The sequence below is a fragment of the Elephantulus edwardii genome, unplaced genomic scaffold, assembly GCF_000299155.1.
Source record: "Elephantulus edwardii isolate Elephantulus edwardi_28Jun2011 unplaced genomic scaffold, EleEdw1.0 scaffold00063, whole genome shotgun sequence".
In the NCBI taxonomy this organism is placed as follows: Eukaryota; Metazoa; Chordata; class Mammalia; order Macroscelidea; family Macroscelididae; genus Elephantulus; species Elephantulus edwardii.
The window spans coordinates 8,111,603-8,137,572 of NW_006399813.1; the positions used below are offsets into that span (position 1 = coordinate 8,111,603).

The 25,970-nt window shown below is 39.2% G+C and overlaps 1 protein-coding gene across 1 annotated transcript in view; it reads left to right on the plus strand.

Moving 5' to 3' along the window:
- Window positions 1-25,970, plus strand: part of CR1 (complement component (3b/4b) receptor 1 (Knops blood group)) — a 196,280-nt gene that overhangs the window by 153,744 nt on the left and 16,566 nt on the right. Inside the window, exons 28-35 of the mRNA XM_006888005.1 lie at window positions 440-613; window positions 685-790; window positions 2,196-2,281; window positions 4,988-5,215; window positions 6,629-6,802; window positions 11,406-11,591; window positions 23,109-23,132; window positions 25,398-25,473. Of these exons, the coding sequence (XP_006888067.1) occupies window positions 440-613; window positions 685-790; window positions 2,196-2,281; window positions 4,988-5,215; window positions 6,629-6,802; window positions 11,406-11,591; window positions 23,109-23,132; window positions 25,398-25,473 (1,054 nt within the window). The remainder of the gene's footprint in view (window positions 1-439; window positions 614-684; window positions 791-2,195; window positions 2,282-4,987; window positions 5,216-6,628; window positions 6,803-11,405; window positions 11,592-23,108; window positions 23,133-25,397; window positions 25,474-25,970) is intronic.

A 25,970-nucleotide genomic window follows, 5' to 3' on the forward strand; every position in this document is an offset into this window, starting at 1 on the left:
TCCATCTCATTGAGGGTCTTCCTCTCCTGTGCTGTCCCTCCACCCTCCCAAGCATGACATCCCTCTCCAAGGACTGGTCCCTCCTTGCAACATGTCCAAGGTATGTGAGATGAAGCTTCAGAATCCTTGCCTCCAAGGAACAATCTGGCTTCACTATCTCCAGGACAAACCTGTTTGTTTTCCTAGCAGTCCGTGGTATATTCATTACTCTTCTCCAACATCACAGCTCAAAGGGATCAATTCTCCTTCTATCCTCCCTAGTCATTGTCCAGCTCTCTGATGCATAACAAGTGATTACAAAGACTATGGCCTGAATCAGGAGCACCTTAGTCTCCAGACTGACATCCTTGCACTTCAGCACTCTAGAGAGGCATGCATAGAAGATAGCAAATATTTCTTCATAGCTAACAAGTGCTTTTTGAGTCTATTCTTTGCATAGTGTGTCAGCTGTCTCCAAAAGTTCTGCATAGTAAGTATTCCCCTCACAATAAGGACAGTTTTCTCCCCAGGGAAGATGTGTTCTACAGATGTGAGAGTACCTATTGTCCCAATAGATCTGCTTCTCTGCATTGTACGTCCCAGGGAAACTGGAACTATGCAGTCTTCAGATGTGAAACACACACATCTCTTTTGTAAATCAAGTTCTTCTTTGCTCACATGACAGTGATATTTTTGTTTTGTTTCCAGTGAAAACCTGTGATGATTTCCCAGACCAACTCCCAAATGGCCGTGTACTCGTTCCTCCTAGTCTCCAGCTCGGGGTAAAAGTGACCTTCATTTGTAATGAAGGGTGAGTGCGATCTGAGATAGAAGCCAAAGATTGGATGAGGGACAGCAACTCTTACAGTTGATATTTAACCCAAATGGGGGGGCATAATCTACTGGGGGGAGTCATCTTTTAAAAGGGAGATGAACTTCATGAAGAGTGATTTTAAAATAAAGGTAAAGACTCATTAGAAACACAACCAGGAATAAGTAGAAAACAGCACATGTAACAAAATGTCAAGTATAAGCATAAATACAACCTCTGATCATGACTGCTTGGTAGGAATTTGAATAGGTAATATATTGAATAGGTAAGTAGTTTGTTGACTAGGGAAATTTTTAGAAAGTTTGCTAGGAAAGAGTTTGATGTATTTGTTTGCAATGTGATAAGTCAGGCAACAGTTGTTTTAGGAAACTTAAAACCAGTCAGTGGTGGAATTCATGTTAGTATGAGTATTTTTAAATCCAGTGGTGTACCTTCCTATCAGTAATGGGGTTTTGACATTGATATTTAAAAAAATGTCCAATGTTACTGTTTTCAGTAGTGTTACTAGCTGTTCACGGAATTCTGATAATCTCAGTGGGGTGCATTATCAGTCTTCAGGAAATAGCAAAACTGGTTATTGAAGCAGTTCTTTTTAATGTGTTCCCAAGGACTTTATGGTGTTTACAAAAAAATCTCCCACTCAGTAATAATCAGCAGATTTGTGAGCAAAGGATCAGATAATAAGATGGGTCTTTCAGGGGTAACTTTCTGAAAAGAGGCTCCTCCCTTCACCTTATTTTCATTTCCTAGAACATTTTCTACCCTCTGTGCTTCTGGGAACCTCCATCTGTCTTATTGGAAATGTGGGACAAGAAAAAACAGTGTCTTCTTTCTGCTTTACACATCCAGATCGAGAGCTGTTCCTCTGTCTTCTTTCTGAGCTACTAATAGGTAGTATTTGGAAGCAGGAGGGGCATCCATTTCCTAAACAGCAAGCCTCTGGAAACTCTGTGAACTTTGATAAATAGTGATGGTTGTGCAAGAGCTTCAGGCCTTTTGTTCATGGGGTCGCTATGAGTCGTGCTCGACTTGATGGCAATCAACAACAACAATAGGTATTCTATCAGAAAGTCATAAAGAAGAATGAACTTAAAAAGGACTGGATCTCATTCATGAAGTCGGTGATGCCCAACTGCTGTGTCTGTGTGATTATTACATATTTGCCAATCACAGGATACACCTAGTCCTTAGAATAATTTGGCCTCTAAATTCCTGTCAGCTGCTAAAGCCCGGTTCCTATTGAACCATGACTTTTAGCTGAACCTGCACTGCACATAAGAACAGGATTGTATTTAAACTGACGTGACGTCACTGAGCGTCTAACAGAGAAGAGATGAAGAGAAAGGAGTTGCTCATGGATTCACTGCTGCTTTTGTTTCTTCAGGTTCCGACTAAACGGCAATTCTGTTAGTCATTGTGTTGTGGCTGGAATGAAAAGCCTTTGGAATGGCAGTGTTCCTGTCTGTGAGCGTAAGTAGAAGGAATAACAAACAACGCAGCCCGAACATGCTTTTTTTTTTCTCTAGTGTGTTTTACCTCATGCCATTCCCTGCTGTCTGTATCTCTGTTTAGTTAACTGAGCGAGCTCCTGCAAGAAGTTCTTGGGTTAGGCTAGTGCTGCTAACTAAAAGGCTGTCCTCTCTGGCAGTTCGAATCCCCCAGCTGTTCCTCTGAAAAAAAGACAATCTCCTCCTATGCTATTTACTGCCTTGGAAAACCTAGAGGGTCCCCTGGGACTCATCTCTGACTCAAAAGCAGTTGGAGGTGGTTTGGGGGGGGGGGGGCTTTTTAAAAAAACTAAGTTACCGAAAGAGTTCTCTGTTGAATTTCAAGGAGCGTCTTCTAGATCTTGTACAGCATGTATGTTTATGACACTAATTTTTAAGTCACTAGTTTAATAACAGTGTTGATTTGGATAGGGAAATGTGGGGAGAAACAATGTAATGTGATAACGCATCACGTTTTGTTTATTAATTTATTCTTTAGTTTTGTGTTATTGCTATGTACCATCAAGTTGGAGGTGATTAATAGTTGACCCTGCAGTGGGTTTTCAGAGGCAGTAAACTGAACAGGAAGAGACTGTCTGTCTTTCTCCCATAGAGCAGCTAGTGGATTCAAATTGTGTATCTTTACATCGCCTGTGCAATTCTTTACCATTAAGCCACACCAGAGCTCCCTATTATTTTCTCTTAAATGCTTATGCCCTCAAGTCTCATACACAGCTCAACTATTTATTTATCCTTTTATTCAATCCAAAAGGAGCTTTGGTGGCCGAGTTCATAGTGTGAAGTGCTGCTAACCTAAAGTTCAGTGGTTCAAATCCACCAGTGGGAAAAAAGATGGGCAATTTCCTTCCAATAAAATTGCAGTCTCTGAAACTCAGGTCGCCATGAGTAGGAATTGCCATGAGTTTGTGTGATTTTCATGATGTTTGTTCTTTGAAATCTAGTCCAAAATATTTATAAGATAGAGACTTGTCATGCCCAAGACCTGGCTTGAGAAAGTATGAATGTATGAAAGTATGAATGAGGAATACTCATTCCTGCTCTCATAGACTTTACTTTCTAGGTCAAGAGGTGAACAATGAACAAGGAAGCAAATAAATATGCAAATTAAAAAATTAAACCACATACAATGATAATTTACATAGTAATAAGTATAATTTAGAAAATGAGAGTCTTGTGCCGTTTAACTCATAATAGCTCCAACTCCGGACATCTTTGGTAAAGGACCAAAGACTGATAAATTCCAGAGTGAAACCTGAGTATAGAAAATGAGAGTCTTGTGATGAGTTATAATGTCAGAATACTTTGTTATAAATCTGGACATCTTGTGTTGAGTATGGTGATGAGACTTTAAAAGGAAATTTAATATTTGGAAGCTAAAAATAAAAATATATCAATAAATTCTGGGTAAACCTAAACAAATAGATAAATTCCAGCAATAGGAGGTCATCCATTATTTAATATACAAGGCCCTACTTCAATTATATACACAATTCTCCCAGACTTGGGCACCTCTTCCTAAACCACATCAGATTTGAAGTGCCCAGTGAATTTTAGGGAGAGGGCTTCTACAAACAGACAGATGGAAAGCAGGAATTCCCAAAGGAAAGACAAAATGGAATGAAAATCAGTGGTACTCTGGAGCCATTTAATCTGATTATATGGTGATCAGTGTGTTCTGATGACACTATTGGATATTCATTATTGGTGTTGGAGAAGAGCACTGAACATCCCATGGCCTTCCAAAAGAACAAACAGATATGGCTTAGAGAAAGTGTAGCCAGATTGCTCCTTGGAGGCAAAGATGATGAGGCATCACCTCGTGTGTTTCAGGCATGCTCTTAGGAGAGGCTATTCCTTGGAGAGGGACATCATGCTTGGAAAGGTATCGGGTCAATGAAGGAAAGGAAGACCGTCAATCATATTGATTGACACAGAGACGGCTGCAGTGGGCTCTAGTGTATCAGGAAGTGTGAGGGTGGCGAAGGACATGACAAGGTTCCGACCTGTTGTTCATAGAGTCTCTATGGGTCATACTCAACAGTACCTAACAACATTGATAAAAACAGATATTAAATAAGAAACATTTTCTTACTTCTGTTGGAGATAATAATAAATGCTTAATAAACTTCACAAAGATTTCCTTGGAGCATAAAGTATTTTAGGGCCAGAACGCTGTCTTAAAGCCTACACCCATTCTCAACCCAGGAATCTTATGATGTCTGACACAAAGTGGATGGTCAAATGTTCCTTTAATGAAATTATTTCTTTTCCAAAATAGTCAAAACCGCTTTAGAAGTTTTATCTCTTGGGGGGAAAAAAAAGTTTTATCTCTTGGAAAAACTGAACTCTCTGGAGGGTCCAGAAAAGTTGAACATCATTAAAGCTTTTGGAATAAAATACTACTCAGTTTTCATGTTAGTTTGTTCTTTCCTGGCAAAAGTCTCACATACCACCAGCTGCTCAGCAGGAAGCATGGGCTGTCTACTTCCGATTCACTGCCTCTGAAAACCTGCTGGAAAGTCAGCTATGAGTTGGTTCCAACTCAACAGGTCCACAACCACCACCACCAACAACAACTTCGTTAGTTAGATTCTAAGGGAATAAAAATTTCTTCTCAAGACATCACACATAATACCCTAATTAAAATTGTACGGCAACTTTTTTCTAGCAATCTTTTGTCCAAGTCCTCCGGCTATCCTTAATGGGAAACACACAGGAAATCCTCTAGGAAACATTTCCTATGGAAAAGAAGTCTCTTATACATGTGACTTTGACCCAGACTCGGGGATGACCTTCCGCCTCATTGGGGAGAGCACCATTCGTTGCACGAGTGACAACCATGGGAATGGCAAGTGGAGCAGGCCCGCCCCTCGCTGCGAGCTTCCTGTTCCTCTAGGTTAGTACACATTTCCTTAAGCCTCACCTGGGTCAGATTACCTAAGCTAGAACTTCCTTATTTGTGTAATGACAGCAATTGTTGCTCAGGAGCCAGCTCAGTTATGAATGCAGAGACAGAAACCCCCGCAGCTGGTCGACATGTGGGTCTGAGTACACGAAGTTGTCCCTTCCTGCAGGGGTGAGGAGAGTGAGTGTCAAAAAGAGTCAAGAACAGCAGGGAACAGTCTTGTAGAGATATTTACAAAACCTTGAAAACAAAAGGTAGAAGATAAAAAAATTTAAAAAACCCCAACCCAAACCTGTTTTAGTAATTAGACAGTTACTGGTTGTCTTTATGCTATGTAGTCTAGAAAGATGTGCCTAATACAAAGTTAGGGAACTCTGGTGGCCTACTTTAAGGAGATGTGCTGCCAGTCTGAAGGCATAGGGTTCAAACCCACCAGAGGCTCTCAGGGAGAAAGATGGGCAATCTCTTCCTACGTGATTTATAGTCCCTGAAAACCTACCTGCTAGAGGGTCAGCTGTAAGTGGGTTCCAACTTGATAGCACATAATAGCAACAACAATACACAGAAAGTACATGTTGAAGGCAGTACTTCAGAGTTGATGCTGTAAAAAAATTTAAAGAAATTCAGATATAGGCATTTATATTTTTGTTATTTCTAAGTGTTTAAAGTCTTGCATTATGGTGTTGGAAAAAAGTACTGACTATCCCATGGACTGCCAAAAGAACAAACAGATGTATCTTGGGGAAAGCACAGCCAAGGTATTCCTTAAAGACAAGGATGGTAATGCTTTGTCTTACATATTTTGAGCTACAATGGGCATATTGTTAGGAGAGACCAGACTTTGGAAAAGAACATCATGCTTGGAAAGGTAGAGGGTCAGAGAAACAGAAGAAGATCCCCAATAAGAAGGATCAACACAGTGACTGTAGCAATGGGCTTACATATATCAGGGATGATGAGGATGGCACCGGAGAGGGCTAGGTTCAGATCCTTTGTTCATAAGGTTGCTATAAGTAGTGGTCAACTCAATGGCACAACAGTCTAAATGACATGATAGTCACAGGCTCAGCTGCGGCTCTGACTGAGCCCACAAACTTCATCCTCCAGAAAGGACAGAATGTTGAATAGGCAGCTAACAGAGCCCTTGATAAATCCCATCTGAGATAGTTTTCTTTTTTATTTTTTTTAAGATAGTTTTCTAATACGAGAACACAGAGGACCATTGTTGAAGGCTGAGAAATCTGGGTTTTAAAGAATCTATCTTTCCACTGATCATAGACTCCTTGGCATAGGACCAACCTATCTCAGGTCTTTGTGTGCCTCTTATTGGATGTGTTGACTTGCTTTTATTTCTATGCTTAATTGAATGCCCTTTTCTGTGTTTGTGTGGGAATTTACCTTTAGCATGCCCTCATCCACCTAAGATCCACCATGGACATCACACTGGAAGCCGTGTGTCTTACCTTCCTGGGATGATAGTCAACTACGTTTGTGACCCTGGCTACCAGTTGGTGGGAAAGGCCTTCATCTTCTGTACACACAAGGGAACCTGGAGCCAATTCTTTCATCATTGCAAAGGTATGTCATGTCCTGATTTCTTAATCTTGGTGGATTAATGTTATGGGGCTAATAAGGCTGAGAGATCATTTCTGAAAAGACAATGAAATAATTACCAATAAAAGAAGAGAAAAGCAGGACAAGGAAGGAAGGACCTTCACCTCCAACAACTCAGTACAAAGAGTTGGTGGGATTTCTAGTTAAGCAGTAGAAAACAAACCACAACTTAAAATGCTTTACTAGAATTTATCTAATAAGTTATAAAAGAACTTCACAGTAGGAGTCAAAGGTAGTCCTCACATGGAAAAATATCCTTAGCAAGTAAATGAGGCACTAGAAGCTCTCTTTGTTGTCTAGTGAAGGAGTATCTTATCAACCGCACCTGAGCAGAGATGCTGAGAGCAATTAACTTCTGCATACAGAGTGACAGTAATGCCAAAGACCAAAGGTGGGAGTTTGTTTATTTAATCTCTTCCATGGAAGGAACTCCTCAGGAATTATTTCTTTTATTACTGCTTGTGTTTGAAGATATATAACTTTAAAAGCCTTTGGTTAGCAGCATGCTTAAAAAGCTACAAAACAAGAATTTAAAATAATATCCTATGACCAAGTACTATGTTGAACTAATTACAAAAGCTTTTGTGTTAAAGCAAGCAGTTTGAAATCACTAACTGCCCCGTGAAAGAAAGATGGTCAGTTTTCTCTTGTGCATTTTACAACCTCTGAAAATCCACTGAAAAGGGTTAACTATGAGTTGGTTCCAACTTAATGTCAATGAATTTGAGGTTTTTTGAATAAAGATGTCTAGAAAGCCTTGGAAAGGCCAAACTGTAGTCACAGCAAGGAGAACAATGATTGCCTGAGATGTGAACTGAGGAAAGGGATCAAAGGGCATCAGAACATTTTCTATAATAACACCAGGCTCCTCTTCCTCTCTCTTATTGTGATGTGGTTATGTAACTATTTATAAATATTAAAATTCATTGTTGTTGTTGTTGTTATGTGCCATCAAGTCATCTGCGACTCATACCGACCCTATATACAATAGTCCTAAGCCAGGCTATGTCCTGGGCCAGTCTCACGGTCTCCGACACACCCAACCCTCATTACCCCAGTCACTGAATTAATCCATCTCAGAGAGGGTCTTTCTCTCCTGTGCTCTCTCTCCACACTCCCAAGCAGTATGTCCCTCTCCAAGGACTGGTCCCTCCTTGAAACATGTCCAAAGTATGTCAGACGAAGCTTCAGAATCCTTGCCTCCAAGGAGCAGCCTGGTTTAACCTGCTCTAGGATGAACCTGTTTGTTTTCTTAGCAGTCCATGGTATATTCAACACTCTTCTCCAGCACCACAGCTCAAAGGCATTCCTCTATCATCCCTAGTCATTGTCCAGCTCTCTGATGCATAGCAAGTGATTGCAAAGACCATGGCGCGTATCAGGCTCACCTTAGTCTCCAGAGTGACATCATTGTTCTTCAGTACTTTGGAAAGGTCTCTAGCCGCATGCTTTCCCATCATAATATGTCTTTTAATTTCCTGGATGCTGGTGCCAAGAATGTTGATTGTTGAGCCAAACAAACTAAAGCTGTTAAGAATCTCAATCTCTTTACCATCTATCATGATGCTGCCCAGTGGTGAGAATTTTGTCTTCTTCATATTGAGCCTCAATCCATACTGAAGGCTGCAGTCCTTGACCTTCTGCTGTAAGCGCTTCAGGTCCTCAGTTTCAGCAAGCAGGGTTGTGTCATCTACATAATGCAGATTGTTGATGAATCTTCCTCTAATCCTGATGCCACATTTCTCTTCATAAAGCCCAGCCACTCAGTTAATCTGTTTCTTTAATCTTACAAAATTATAAGTACTTTTGGTTTTAGTTTTCTGTTCTTTTATTCTTTAAAATAATACTAGCCAAGAGCAAAGAAGTTCTAGACTAAGGGCAGGAAGAACTTGGCACATGCCCATGTTTCCAAAGTTAAGGAGCATTTGGCCTCATGGGCTGCCCTCATTAGAAAATTGTAAGGTCCATCTTGTCCTAAAAGTCTCAGAAATTCTTTTCATTCTAGTTCTTCTTGTAGTTGCTATGTTCTCTTGAGTTAGAACCAGCTCATACCTTACCCTCCAGCTATAAATCACATGGAAGGAGATTGTCCATTTTCCCACTGAGTAACTGGTAGATTCAATCTTTGGGTTGACAGTACAACACCTTACCCATGACTACACCAGAGCTCCCTCTAATTTCCTTGATCTTATCATTTTATAAATAGAGTTAAGAGACCCATCCCCATGATAGCAAGTGACAGTCTTCTGTTCATTTTTAAGTATGGAATGAGCAAAATAATACTTTCTGTGATGCTTTCAGTATGGATTGTGTCTTAATATTAGGAAGGCAAGGATTCTTGCCACTGGACCAATAGGCAGTGTCATGATGGATGGAGAGGAGATTGAAACTGTCAACAGCTTCATCTTCCTTGGATCCACAATTAGCACCCTTGGTACAAGCAGTCAGAAAATAAGGAGATGCATTGCAATGGGAAAGTCTGCAGTTAGGGACCTTTCCAAATTATTGAGGAGTAGCAGTGTCAGATTGAGAACTAATGTGTGTCTGATTCAGGCTATGGTCTTTCCAATTACTAGCTATGTATCTGAGACCTGGACAATGAATGAGGATGGGGAAAAAAAGTAATTGATGCCTTTGAGCTGTGGGGTTGGAGAGGAGCACTGAACATCCCATAGATGGCCAAGACAACAAATAGATATGTCTTGGAGAGGGTGCAGCCAGAGGGCTCTGTGGAGGCAAGAATGATGAGCCTTTACCTAACATACTTTGGACATATTGCTAGGAGATGCTATTCCTTGGAAGACATTATGTTGGGAAGGGTGGAGGGTTGGCAAAGGAGAGGAAGGTCCTCAATCAGGTAGATTGAAAAGATGACTGCTGCAGTGGGATCTTATGTGCCAGGAAATGTGAGGGTGGCACAGAACAGGACTAGTTTCAGTTCTTTTGTTCATAGGGTCAGTATAAGTCATACTTGACTCCATGGCACCTAACAACAACAACAAGTGATGCTATAGAAGCCTGAAAACGCATCCCAAAAATGCATCCCTCTTTGTTTTAGCCACCTACAGAAACAGGACAATTCTGGGAATATTTTAAAGATTAAGTATAGAAATGAAGGGCTCGCAAAGGATTATGTTGTTCAATTGATAACTGCTTTCTTTTCATCGATGTAAGAGGTATTTTGCCCTCTCTGTCCGCCCAAACATCTTATGGCAGTGGACTATCTGTAGCATAATCAAAATTAGCCATAAACTGTGCATAAAAGTCAGATTCTTAGGCTCTGTTCTCATAGACTCCAGTTCTAACTATTTTGAAGGAGGAAGTGGTCTAGAAGGCTATTTCTCACAAACCCATCGGAATATTCTAATGTAAAATGATCAGAGACCACACTTTGAAAAATACCCCTTTACCTTGCTGATTTTCATAAAAGAAAACAATTAGGCCGATTCTATAACTGTTGTTGTTGTTGTTAAGTGCCGTCAAGTCACAGGCGACTCATAGAGACCCTACCCTATAAAGGAGAGTCCTTGACGCTTGGGTGTCTCTCATCCTCTCTCCAGGTTCATAGGATTTCCAGAGGCAAGCTATTATGGAAGTGGATGTCCCTCCTCCTTCCAAGCTTGTTTTAATCGGGGAGCTCCACCCAACTCTCTGTCCACATTGGCTAACCAGCCATTAACGCAGTTGACACATCAGTGTCACAGGGTTCAGCCTCACAGCAACCACAAGTGACCCTGCTACGGCAATTTGTACACCAGGATTATACGACATAGAGGAATGTCTGAACAAAAACAATGAAAGACAGGCCCGAGGGCTGCAGATTAAGAGTCACCCACCTTTGGCTTGGTAGCATTGCTTTTTCTGTCCACTGGGCCAGCTAATCCCTCTCAACTAGAAGTAAAAAAGTAGACATTGCTTAAAGTTGAAGCATATGTTGATGAGTAAGCAGAAACAAAATAAGATTAAAAGTCCAAATCAAACACATAGCCATCAAGTCAATGCAGACTTCTACCCACCCTACAGGACAGAGTAGGATTTCCCGCCTTCAGTGGTGCAAACCACCCATCTTACTCCTCCAAAATAAACCGAGGAAGACTTAAAGGAAACAAAGTAAATGAAGTAGTAAAATTATGTTTTACATTCAGAATCATGATACACTAACATCTTTGTTCCAAAGGCAAAAATGTACCCAAAACATATTTAATCATCATGGGGGGAAAAATACCAGTATTTGTTTTATATCCAGAGAAAGTTAATTTCTGTTTTCTTATGGTTAAGCCCACATAGATCCAGGTCTAAAGCATGCTTATCCTAAGCCATGATCTTTCCACAATTTTCTGTTTGCAGAATTGTTATAATTGTTAATAATGACGATGAATATGTAGTATTTTGCATACTCAATATGGGTAGGCCAATAATGCTTGATTGCAAATCTGTTTTCTCTTTGCTGAGAGCAAGGTAGGTTTAAAGGCATAGATCTTTCCATCATGATATTCTCAACTAATAATTAACAATAAAGTAATAATAAATTACTAAATAAATAATTTCTTCCTTTTCCCAATTTCAGAGGTAAACTGTAGCCTCCCACAGTTTATAAGTGGAATCCGGAAGGAATTGAACTACAGGAAGATTTATCACTATGGAGATAACGTGACTTTGGAATGTGAAGCTGGATACACTCTAGAAGGCAGTCCTAAGAGCCAGTGTCGGGATGATGACAGATGGGACCCTCCCCTGGCTCATTGCACCTCAAGTAAGTGGAAATGCTTGGAAAGAAGTGGCCCTGCCCAGTTACATTTACAGTTCATTCACTCCACAAGTATCACAGGTATCAAGAGAAAGTGTAATGTGTGGTATGTTTTAGGAAGTAAGGAGTGCAGTGTGTGCGCCCCTCTTTTTCTGAATCACCCTAACTAATGACAGTGAGGCTGACTTCACATTCCTCATACTTCTGGCCCCATCTTGAGTACTCATCCATCTCCTCTCTAAGTCCACTCTCAACCCCTTTTGTTTATATCACTCTGTTTTGCTATGCATCACAACATCTCGTGCCCTTAGAAGTCAGGAGCATGTTACTGTTGATATAAGCCCTTTATGCTTTCAGGAGGGTAGAGCAAGACAGCAAAACCAGCAGATATTAGCATTTACAGCTCCAGCAAATAACCCCCGACCAATAAATAAGAACATGCCCAGATAGAGGTCTCAGGACTCTGAACAGCAACTGAGGCATTAGGCACTTGGGGTGATTCCAGATGCAGTGCAGAGAAGTCGGGGGATTACACAGAAGCTGGAAGAACCTACGTGTTAACATGAGGAACTCACGCACGTCACTGCCATTTAGGGTCAGGGCTAAGTGCCGTGTGTCAGCTTGGCTGACTCTACAATCATTCCCTTGAGATTTCACATAAGCATTTCCTTGATGAGGAATTATGTAATGAAATCTGCTTTCAGCAGCAAATTAGTTGCAAGGGAGTTTTATCAGAGATAGGGCCTACATCAAATACATAGATGAACATCTGACAAAGCTCTCTGGCTTTTGTTCAGTCTGCATCCTGGATCTGGCTGCTTGCCTTCGGCTTGCCTTACCTGCCAGTCTCGCATTCATCATTCTCTGCAACCAGCAAGCTGATACCTTCCCTTGAATTTATTAGTCACCATAGCTGAGTCAGGAAAAGTCACTCTCCCATGATCTGACTCACAGACCGGGGGCTTACCCTCTATCAGCGTATACGCTCCTACCCTCAGCACAGAAAAGTTGATCCCTGCTATTTACATCAGCGTCCGTAATCAGATACCACCACCACCACCTCCTACACCCATGTATACATATGGAATTTCAGAGACTTAGTGTCCAGAACTCCTGAACCGACAGTGAAAAAAGCCCAAGGATAAGAATATCCTCGAATTATTCCCAGAAGATACTGAATCCCCTGCTGCTGAGTCTGTTCTGACTCACAGAAACCCCGTAGGGCAAATGGAGCAGCCTCCATGAGATCCCTAAGGCCCTGATTCCTGGCCGCAGCGGACCGCATGTCTTACAGAGTGACTGGGAGGGGCAGGCTTCCGTCTTTAAATGGCAGACAGATATTTGAGGGAACTAAAGCAGAAAATCCTCCTGCAAAAACCAGGATAGAACCTTTAAGGTAAAAACATAAAAGCAGGAGAGTCAGGGTGAGACGAGCCAATCAAAAGCAAAATATAAAGAAACAAATTCCTCCTGGGGAGACAAGACTAATTGGAAAATTTGAACTCATTGCTGTCAAATCTGACCCTCCATTGAGGTTCTGAGGCTGTAAATAGTACAAGAGGAGATGATGCATTTTTGTGCCCTCAAAACTGCTGGTGGATTTGAACAAACATGAAAGTGCAGCCTTGGGGTTAGCAGGACAGCTTCTTAGGGACTACGTCACCAGAGCTCCCTAACTAACTCTAAGAATTGATAATTTTCAGACCCAGATGCTAAATCTATTTAAAGAAATACATATAAAAAAAAAATACCAACCCAACCTCTCACATAAAACAAACTTGCAGATCAGGAAAGACATTAGGGAACAAAATGTGAGATTCTAAAAGGAAATTGAATGTATGACAACAACCTGGAACAAGGGGTGCATTGCAGGGAGGACTAGGAGGGGGGAAGGAGAGTAAAGAAAATGTGCAATAATGGCAAAAAATAAAACTATTTTCGATGTCTAAAAAAAGTAAATTGAGGACATAGTAATGAACTCTTGTGACTGAAAAATAAAGGGACTAAGTTGGGGGGAAAAGCATAATAAGAACTTAACAATTGAGTTGAAGAGACAGAACACAGAATAAATGAAATTGAAGATTTTGTACTGAACTAAGTCTCAAGAGAAAAGGCAAAGGAAAGCAAACAAAAACTAAAGGAAGCATGAGATTCAGTTAAGAAATCTACTCTTAGAATTACTAATAAAGATAGAAAACAACTTCCAAAAAACTTCTAAAAAACTTTCCTTCCCCCCCCCCACAACAAAAAAAATATTTCCCGTACTTTAAGAAACAACTAAACCTGCAAATACGGGAAGTTACATAAACTAATCAGTGGACAGCCGGTTTTGTCAACTCTATTCAGGGGAGATTTAATAAAAGATGCTAGAAAATAAAACAGGACTCCTGCTTCACACAATACGTAAAAACAAGTTCAAATGTATCAAAGACCTAAATTTTATTTTTTAAATTATGACTTGAAGATAAGTTTACCAAGAAAAGTTGTTATTCTCTCATTTATTTATTTATATACGTTTTGTTTTATTATCGCATTCACTTCAATCACCACAATGTATTCATACTTTCTCCACTTCTTCCTTGTTAGTCCATTAATCCTTCTTATCCTCCCACCCGCCCACCCCCTTCTGCCTTCAGGACTTGATCCTTGGGTAAGTACTACTTTTTTTGACCTTATATAGTTAGCTATTCTAAGGCATGAATGACTGCCTCCCTGATGCTGTTGGCCTCCTTGTAGACCTGTTGTATGGCTGAAAGTTGTTTTGTTCCAGGTTCAAATAGTGACCAAGGGTCATGGTCTCCGGGGTCTCACCATTCTCTGTTGAATGGGCAAGGCTGTCTTTTCTATAATTTTTTGTTTTGTTCCACATTTCTCCTCACTATCTAAGAACCCTTACTAGGGTCCCTTTTACAGTGGTTGATAGTGGTAGTGGGTGCCATCTGGTTCTGCTCATCTCAGGATGGTGGAAGTTGACATTCAAATGGTCCATTAGTTCTTTGGACTAGTTGTTGCAGTATGTCTTTGCTTTTCTTCCTTGTTTTTTGTCCCAGAACAAGAGAAACTAAAAATATCACCATACGTGGCTGCTCAAACCCTTCAAGGCTCTAGTCACTCTAGTCACCAATGTAGAATGTAGAACATTTATGTTATGTCTACTTAGCTTAATATAAAAATTTACTTAATAAAATTACTTAAACCTAATGTCTACATTATGCAGATAACACACTCTGCTTGCTGAAAACTGAGGAAAACCTGAAGCACTTGCTTCAGAAGGTCAAGGACTTCAGCCTTCAACATTGATTCAAATTCAATATCAAGAAAACAAAGAGTCTCACCGCTGGGCCGCTTGGCAGTATCATGATAGATGGTGAAGAGATTAAGATTGTTAACAGCTTCAGTTTGCTTGGCTTTACAATTAACACTCTTGGTACCAGCAGCCAGGAAATTAAAAGACGAATTGCATTGGGAGAGTCTGCTGTCAGAGACCTCTCCAAAGTACTGGAGAACAACAATGTCAGTCTGGAGACTAAGGTGTGCCTGATACAGACCATGGTCTTTGCAGTTACTTACTATGCATCAGAGAGCTGGACAATGACTAGGGATGATAGAAAGAGTGATGATGCCTTTGAGCTTTGGTGATGGAGAAGAGTATTGAATATACCATGAACTGCTAGGAGAACAAACAAGTTTATCCTGAAGAGGGTGAAGCCAGGCTACTCCTTGGAGGCAAGGATTCTGAAGCTTCGTCATCTGACATACTTTGGCCATGTTTGCAAGGCGTGATCAGTCCTCGGAGAGGAACGTCATGGTTGGGAGGGTGGAGGGACAGCACAGCACAGAAGTGGAAGACCCTCAATGAGATGGATTGATTCAGTCACGGGGTAAGAGGGATAGATGTGTCAGAGACAATAAGATTGGCAAAGGCAGCACTCCTTAAAAAGAGAAACAAGTTAGGAGGCATCTCACTCCCTGATTTCAAATCCTACTACACTGCCATGGTGGTCAAGACAGCTTGGTACTGGTACAATGACAGACGCATAGATCAGTGGAATAGAATTGAGAACCCGGAAATCAGCCCATCTACCTATGGTCAACTGATTTTTGACAAGGAGATGAAATCAGTTAAGTGGGGAAATGATAGCCTTTTTAACAAATGGTGTTGGCAAAATTGGAAAACTATCCTCAGAAAAATCAAGCAAGATCCACACCTCACTCCATACACAAAAACCAATTCAAGGTGGATCATGGACCTAGGACTAAAACCAAGGACTATAAACTTTATTAAAGAAAAGCTTGGAAGAACGCTAGAAGTTCTAACCCAAAACATAAATAGTCTTCCAAGCATCCTGAAAAATCTACAACCAGGAGAGGATAAAGTGAATGGGACCTTCTAAGAATCAAATCCCTATGCACGTCCAAAAACTTCTCCAACAGGGTAAAAAGGGAAACCACAGACTGGGAAAAAGTATCCAGTAATGACATGTCAGATAAGGAACTTCTATCTAGAATTTATAAAATACTCAAGCACCACAACAAGATAAAGGTAAATAAACCAATTGAAAAATGGGCACAGGATGTGAAGAGACACGTCACCAAAAAAGACATTCATGGCAAACACACACAGAAGAAATGTTCAAAATCCTTAGCTCTAAGAAAGATGCAAATCAAGACAACTATGAGATCATCTCACCCCAGTAAGAATAGAAAAATTTAACACAACAGCAAGCAACAAATGCTGGCAAGGTTGTGGAAAACCTGGAACCCTTATTCACTGTTGGTAGGAGTGTAAAATATTTCAGCCACTATGGAAGGCTGTATGGCACTTTCTTAAAAAGTTGCGAATAGAAATACCTTTTGACCCAGCAATTCCACTACTTGGAATACACCCCAAAGAAACCATAACTGCCACCCAAGCAGATATATGCACACCATGTTTATCGTGGCTTTGTTCACAATAGCAAAGAGTTGGAAACAACCTAAGTGCTCATCAACAAACAAATGGATAGAGAAGCTGTGGTATATTCACACAATGGAATACTGCACTGCATTGAAAAACAAGAAACTCATGAAATATTATTCAAAATAGGTGACCCTGGAGGACATTAGGCTGAGTAAAATATTTCAGTCACAAAAGGACAAATACTGCATAATGCCACTGTTGTAAAACAGGACTGACATACAGGTTGGGGCGGGGGGGGAGACTGAGAAAGATGGGATAAATAATGTGTACTGCACTGAAATAGATGAGTGAGAGAATTGTTTAAAAGGGATATATGATTAGGTATTATTGTCATGACAGGAGTCCAGAACAAAGGCTGCACAGTGGAGTGGACTTGCAGGGAGTGATTGTATAACAATGAAAGAAATTTTTTTTTATTTTTTTTTACTTTTCAAAAAGAAGAATGTGCATGGTGGAGGGGACCTGGGGGAGTGTTTGTAAAACAATGAAAGAATCTTTTCTTTTACTTTTCCATAATTTTTGGACTCATGTACCTATAACTTGTTAGTCAAATTCGTGTCTTCTAGGTTGCAACACCCCCATGATACATCTTGAAGGATATGTACATGTACAGCCAAGCACAATCAATAAGAGTGCATCTGAATTCCAAAATCAATCTCCATAATAGTCTATGTGTTTCCTACTGCCAAAGGGGCCCTTTAGAGTAGTGAGAGAAGATCTTCACCCTGAAACCCACAGCGTCCCTTTTCAGCAGGAAGTAGCTAAGAGAATACGCCGTCCCCTTTTCCTTATGACTCAGGGTGAAGTCTCTCTCAGGGAGGAGTGATAGGGAATGGCAAAGGATACACTGACAAAGAAGATTAATCAGAACTGGCTTTGACAAGCACTGTGGCATCTGGACAAGAACAAACTGGGAGGAGGGTGGAGAGAGTGGTGCAGCAATGAATGAGTGGAAGCCCAGAATCTCTGTAAATGTTTATGAAAATTAATAAAATATAATTATAGAGAAAAAAAAAAGAAGAATGAACTAGGGGGAAGGGGTGGGCAGGGAGAAATGTGCAACAATGAATGAATGGAAATTGAAAATCTCTAAATTTTCATTAAAATTAATAATAGTAATAATAATAAAACTTAAAAAGAGAGTGGGAAGGGATGGAACAGGGTTTAGGGCTGTTGTACATAGGGTCTCTATGAGTCACAGGTGACTCAACAGCACATAACAACAGTAGCAACAAAGTCATAAAAATACATATGGATTTGTATAAGCATATTTATATACAGGTTTATATGTACATAAATTTTAGAAATAGTGATTTCTATGTATATTGTTTGCTTGTACCTTCAAGTCAAAACTAACCCAGAGATAACCCTCCAGTGAGTTTTCAGAGGCACAGGCGACTGCTGCTCCCATTGGTAGATTTGAACCACTTGCCTTTGGGTTGGCAGGACAACCCCTTATCTCTAAGCCACTAGAGTTCCAGTAATGTCTATAGACACATATATATACAAATGTGTAGGTTATGGCATATATATTCCTTGAAGATATGAATGCAGATACTCCTCAGACATAACCAAACACCTTCCAACATTGTTTTTCTGGATTTGAAATCTTGGGCCACAGTCTAATGGGACAACTCTGTCAATTGGTATAGCATAATTCACAAAATCTATATCCAAGAAAATAACAAGTGGAGTTGTAAAAGCCTATAGGTGACTGTTTAAGAGGAAAACTCAGATTCTTTAAGAAAAAAATCCAGAAATACTGGAATAGCAAGAAGAAAGGATTCCCTGAGATACGCCTTAAACTTAGAATCAAGCCTAACTCTTAAAACCATCTTTCAGCAAAATAGATTGACATACAAAATAAATAATATTATCCTTATGACAGTTGCTCTATTTTAAAAGCATCTGTTGATCTACAGATCAACAATTATTTAAAAGCAAAGATGAGGCAAGGAAATTAGACTACTGGAAATGAAACCAACTAAATACAGTTATAGAAAATATTGAAATTCTGTAGCATGCAAAGAAAAGCAATTTAGAGTTTCTCTCTCCAATTTTTTTTGCTATTTATCTACATTGTATTAAATATCAAAAGCTCAAGACTGAACTAAGTATTTACATGTTTCTGTTTTAATTTGTCTTATTTGTAAAAGTAGGCAAATACTCATATAGAATAAAAAGAAAGAAAGAAAATGTTGATTCTATGTCACTAACAATTTGGGTCACAATTATCAAATAAGGACCCAGTTTTCTCTGTAAACTCTTACCGAAAACTCAATAAAATTTTGTTTTTAACAAAAGAAGAGGGAAGAAATGCTTCTAGCAGGCATCAGGCACCATATGCTAGGGTGAAAAGAGCTGTTGTTTGTGGTCCCTTACTACCGTTGGCTACAGCATTGTACGTTTGCCTTCTTCCATACAACAATTCAGCAATTATGTGTCTGTATGAGAGTAGCCCTCTGCTGACAACCAGAAGGTAACAGAAAATGTTAGAGTGAGCTTGTACCCTTCAAAGGGCAGGTGAACAAAATTAATAACGTAATAGACTTTTCTTAACCCATGTTAGTGCTGGTCTCTCCAAAGCACACAAACACTCACTTAGGCCTAAGATCACACAGTTTGGGAAGGTTAAAGGAAATGGGAAAGATCTGGCAGGGATCTGGAAAGACAAGGTAGTGGTGGCCATGGTTAAATGGTGATTGATTTTATAAAACATAATGAAGCATAATATGAATGATGGATAGTGGGAAACAATGTATATGAACTTCATATGCAAACCAATGTAAAATGTTTAAAAATAGTAATAAAATTGTATGTACATATTAAAAAGTGGCATACTCTGATGATTATTATTTATAATACAAAGACCCATGTTTACAGTTAATCTTGTAAATGTATCAACTAATGCAACTCATGAATAATATTTATGAATTATAAAGTAGGTTTTCCCTTAATATTGAATAAAATCTACATCTTTGGCAAAGAACTCATTGACTGACTGGGTGCCTTTGGAATGATCTGGAGATCTGGCAGTGAGTCACAGAAAATCCAGTTAATTGGAGAGCCAACTCTACAAAATGTTTAAAGAATATATATTGCCACAAGACAAATCAATTTGTGTCAGCATAAGTAAGAACATATAAATAAATGGAATAATAGAAAGGTTATTATAAATAACAAAATAATTATTTTGCAGATAAAATATAATAGCTGGCATAAGTCAAATGGAATAGTAATAATGTTAAAACAACGTAGCGAGAATTAGAAAAATAGTCTTTCTATTTAATTTATAAATTTCAATAAAGTATTATATTTTTAAAGCTCAAACTATAGAAGAGCTAGAGTTTTAAACAGAAGATGATTTATCATAAAAACTGGAAGGAGGCCAACATCTTAAATTGAGGTTATTCTACAAAAAAAATAAATCATAAAAGAAAAATCAATCCTTTATGTACTTTAAAAGTCAATTAAGAAAGTAGTAGATAAGCTGGAAATACATGGAAAAGATAATAAAGTTAATAGTGTTATCATATTATACACGTGATAGTAGTTGTAGTGGTTATGGTAATAGTAAAAATCATAAAAATTAATATATATTAAGCACTTAGTAATTAACATTACTCAAAAATATAAGTAAGTAGTTAATCCCTTTTGCCCTCGTTGCTCAGCTCTTTACCCTACCTAATGTTGCTGTTGTGTGCCATCAAGTCAGAATTGGCACATAGCTGATCCTCCAGTGGGTTTGCAGATAACTACACAGGAGGAGATTGCCCATCCTTCTGCTGAGCAGTGGAAGGATTTGAACCATGTGCCATCAGGATTGCAGTGCAACTTCTTGCCACTAGGCCACCAGAGCTCCCTAATCTAATGTTGTACTGCTTTGTGGTGACAATAGGTGGATAAAGATGAGGCCATGGGGAAAATACACCCCCCCCACCCCCCAAAAAAAAAGCTTTAGAGAGAGTGATTACTCACCTTGGTAGTCTTAGACATTTCTAAAAAAGGAAGCTGATGAAAGTAGATAGATTGGGAAGGAGATAGAGATAGTTGAGAGTTAAAAGCAAAAAGGGACCTCACAGTGGTAGTTTAGTGTCACAAAATAAAAGATTTCTTAGAATTCCCAGATCTCCCCCATCCCCCACTTCAGTGGCCCAGATGTGTCACAAGCCTGACACTTGGTAGTGTTTTTCTCAGAGCAGAGGGAAGGCGCTCTTGAACTCTACGTCAGCCTCAGAATTTGTCACTAATACCAAACCTGATGAGATTTGTGGAGTTGTGTTACACAGGGGTTTCAACTGCTGGTTTTTTGGAAGTAGATCACCAGATCTTTCTTTTTTTATTAATTTTTTTTTATTTTAAATTTATTTTAATGAAAGTTTACAGAGACTTTGGATTTCCATTCATTCATGGTTGCACTTTTCTCCCTGCCCACCCCTTCCCCCAATTTGCTTTTCCTTTTGAAAAGTAAAACTCTTTCATTGTTATACAATCTCTCCCCCCAAGTCCACTCCACTATGCTACCTTCATTCTGGACTCCTGTCACAATAACACCTAATCATATATCTCCTTTAAACAGTTCTCTCCCTCATCTGTTTCAAAGCAGTATACTTTTTTAAATTTTATTATTTTTTTGTGTGTACCGTCAAATCAGATCTGACTGGTATAGGAGGAGATTGTCCCTCCTTCTCCAGCAGAGCATCTGGTGGATTGCAGTATACATTATTTATCCCATCTTTCTCAGTCTCCCCCTAACCCATATGCTAGTCCTCTTTTATAACAATGGCATTATGCCATATTTGTCTTTTTGTGACTGGGATGTTTCCCTCAGCATAATGTCCTCCAGGGTCACTCATTTTGTGTAATATTTCATTAATTCCTTGTTTTTCAGTGCAGCATAATATTCCGTTGTGTGAATATACCACAACTTCTCTATCCATTTGTTTGTTGATGGGCACTTAGGTTGTTTCCAACTTTTTGCTATTGTGAACAAAGCCACAATAAACACAGATGTGCGTGAATCTGTTTGGGTGGCAGTTACGGTTTCTTTGGGGTATATTCCCAGTAGTGGAATTGGTGAGTTAAATGGTATTTCTATTTGTAACTTTTTGAGAAAGTGCCACACTACCTTCCACAGTGTTTGCAACATTTTTTTGAGGTACTTCTGAATGAGCTTAAACCTCCAACTTTTGAGTGAAAGTTTACAAATTTCATTGTCTTTTTTTTCAGTCATTCATGCACATTTTGTTTCATAACATTAATTATGCTTTATTAAAGCATTTAGTAACAATGTCTAATCAATCCATATTCTATGTTGCCTTGCCCTTCATATAACTTATATATTTCTTAAATTTTACTCCCTTCTCCTGCCCTTTTTATCCAAGAATGATGCCATCTGTGTATTCCTTCCCTTATCCTTTGAGATTCATGGTTTTATATAATAATTGTTCTTTTATGAGTGATTTATGTCACTCAGCATAATTTTCTAGGCTCATCCCTGTTGTGCAGTACTTCATAAATTCTTGATTGTTTTTTAAGTGATGCATAATGTTCCATTATGTGAATGTACCATAGTTTCTTTATCCATTATTCTGTTAATGGGCACCTGGGTTGTTTCCAGCTCTGCTATTGTAAATGTTGCTGTTGACTGCCGTCAAGTCCAGCACAAACTCATAGCAACCCGATAAACAAAAGGCCTGAAACCTTTCTATAACTATCGTCATTTATCAAAGTTCATAGTTTCAAGAGGCATGTTGGTTAGGAAGTGGATGCCACTCCTGCCGTTGTTAATAAAGTTGCAATAAGAATGGGTGTTCTTGTGTCAATTTGTGTCCATTTCTTTGGGATACATACCTAGTAGAGGGGATTGCTAGGTCAGATTGTTCTTCTGTTCCCAATTTTCTCAGGAAGTATCAGTGTATTTACCATAGTGGTTGCATTATTTTATATTCCCACCCATAGTGTATGAGAGTTTCAGTCTCTTTACACCTTTGCCAGCGTTTCTTTGCTGTCTTGTTGATCTTTGTTAGTGTTGCTGATGTTATAAATCTTACTAGGAGGACACTGTCCACCTTTCTCCATCAGAGCCGTATACCACCAGAGTTCCTTATGAATATACAATGGAAGGCATTAAATAAACTAGGATTTATCTACTAGAATTTATTCTGTTGGCTTGCCTCTGTGTAATTTGCATTTCTGTGTCATGTAACTGTGAAAACTTATATGCATGGAAAAATATAACAGAAAAAAAATGTACCAAAAATCTTTAAGACATTATGGTTATGGGTAATGTTATTCTTTTTTCCCCTTATGCAAGTTTTCGTCTATGTTTGTTTATGATAATTATTTATGATAAAAGAATAATTTAGAAAGGAAAAATAAGTATCATTAATTGTACAAGATAACATTATATTGTGCCCATGAAACCAACGGCATTTTATGTTAGGAAAAAATTAGACTTGTGCTGAAGAAAAACCAACAAACCACTGCTTCTTGGCTGAGAGATCCTGTCTGACCATATTAAATTCTCGACTAATGTTTTATGCCATTTGTCTTTCTTTTAGGCTCGCAAGATGTGCTCGTAGTTGGTAAGTTTTATTAAGGACTAGCTGAAGAACTCTAGCATCTTTTAACAGTAAGTTCTCATTTCTAATGAGTAAAATATATAATAATAATAATACATAAAATACACTGCAAATAAAGCTTTGTCTGACAGACTTTGGACATGATGCAAGGAGGGACCAGTTCTTGGAGAGGGACATCATGCTTGGGAGGGTGGAGGGACAGTGCAGGAGAGGAAGACCCTCGGTGAGATGGATTGACTTAGTGTCTGGGGTAATGGGGATAGGTGTGTCGAAGACACACAGGTGAGATTGACACAGGATAAAGCATGGTTTAGGTCTGTTGTACGTAGGGTCACTATGAGTCACAGGCAACTCAATGGCACATAACAACAACATTGCAAGTATAATTACAAAGAAAATAAAGGATAGTGCAGGTTGGTGTGGGAAAACAGATATTCTTATATACATTTAGTGTAACTCAACAATTCATCTCATTGCAGTTGAGTTGGAATTGACCCATAGCTGACCCATCAGTGAACTTTCAGAGACACCAAATTGTAAATCACATGGAAGGAGGTTGCACATCTTTCTCCTGCAGAGCAGCTAGTGGATTCAAACCACTTGCCTTTGTGTTGGCAGTACAAGTCTTTACCCACTAGGCCACTGGAGCTCCCTAAAGCTAAATCTGACCTCACTCCACAAGGAAGAACTGTCCCCATGCACAACATCTACAACACAGAACCAATTTTCATGGGGCCAGATATGTTCCCCATGCTTTTACATCTACTTCTGCCAATTTTGATACCAGTTGTCCCTCCCAGAGCATTAATTGCTCTACTACTGAGTCCACTAACCTCTTGTAATGGCCTCATAGAGCTCACAGAACCCTAATCCTGATTGTGGTGTTTATGAGGAAGTTAACAAGTTACCATTCAAGATGAGACAGGATACAACTCTTCAGTCAGGACCTCTGTAAATTTGCTGGCAGGCCCTTTGACCTTCAGCCTCAAGGCTTTAGGGCAGTATTAAAAAACTCCCTTTGTTCCTGCCAATGACGTGCTTCTTTCCTGCCCATCTTCCTCCACCACCCAGTCCTGGGCAAAGGCCTCTGGCATTGGCTCTGTGAGGCAGAAGTCCCAGATCAGTTGTGTTTCACCTCAGTCTCTGGTTCTCTGCAGCTGCTGTTCTCCACAGGTCCTGTTTTGATGGGTGCAGGCATCTCTGGTCCCAAAGGACAAATTCTGCATTCTGGGCCTCTTCTTTCTAGCTAGGAGTGTGATTCCAATTTTCTGCTACTGAACTTGCTCAATTTAAACTTTGTGAGATGACAAAACTGACCAGTCTCATCATGAGTAACTTACACGCCTGGTTTACACATTCTAGTCCAGCCACGTGGTGGAAAGCAAAGCTAATGGGCTAGAAAAGCCATTTTTCTACACCACAGGATCCTTCATCGAAACATCTTTTCTTGTACCTTTGTAAATGAACAGTTATTCCTCAATGTCAAAAATTCTTTCTTTTAATTAATTTTAATGAAAGCTTCAGAGACTTAGGGTTTCTAGTGATTCATTGTTGCACTTTTCTCCCTGCCTACCCCATCCCCCCAATTCACTCTTCTCCTTGAAAAGAAAGAAAAACTCCGTCATTGGTTATGCAATCCCTTAATTGTGGCTGGATAAAACAAGTTCCTTATTAGTTTATAACCTGGAAACAGGACTCAAGATGATACTTAGGGTAATTTGCGCAAATTAGCACCACGCCCACCAATGGATGTTTATGCTGCAGTTAGAAGCCAGGCTGGCCCTGGTCCACAAGAAACTAGTTTTGCAAGCCCATTCCTGTGATCTGTCTATATAATAGGAATACCTTTTGTGATAAATTCGTTTCATAAAGAACTATGGACATCTCCATAGGACAGTCAGTATTTCATGGCTTCCACAGATGCATGTACAGGGCATAGAGGCTGGAGGCCAGGAGGTACAGAGCTGGCTCTTACCACCCACTTGTTGGTACTTGAAAGGCTGCTGTTAGAGTAAATGTTCAAAATCATTCGGCTCACTGCTTCACAATAACCTTATGAAAATAAGACTGGTGTTCTATATTAAACCTGAAATAGTAGATCAATCAGAAGGCTTAACCTGTTTATTGGTCTGTTTAAAAAAATAATTTGTACTACACACACACACACAAAAATATCATTGACATCTCTAATGAGATTTGACATCAGGATGGAGTTTAAAACCTAGGGGTTATATGTTCTATTCGTTAATCATCTTGTTTTATACCTAGGTGTTTTCTTTGGTGTGTTCTTCTTTATTTTATTCATCCTTGGTCCCTTCTGGATAATTCTAAAGTCCCGAAAATGGTAAGTTCATCTAATTCTTTTCAGAAATGTTAAAAACTGTGACTACTATTTCTTAGAAGCAAGGAAATAAGGAGAAAGTAAACCCAAAAAATCCTACTAACTATATAGATATGGGGTGGGGGGGAGAATCCTTGACATACACTATGGACAGAGAAATACACAAAATAAGGCACTAAGTGAGATAAACATCATATAAAGAACACTTTTTTTAAATGCTTAGAATTTTAAGAAAGAATAGGTTTTGCAGTAAGAGAAAAGATGACAGAGTTTTCTGAAGTATTGATGATATATTTGATATGCTAGTTTTGCTAAACTATTCCAAGTACTGGGCTTAAAACACAAATCCTATCATGACATTAAAAATTAGATTTCATGTGCCCCTGGTACACACATCGCAAGCTGCCAGTGTGGAAGAATTGAGACATTGCCTTACATGTTTAAAAGTAAGTCTCATATAAACATTTATTTTTTTTATCTTTAAAAAAACTTGCAAAGAT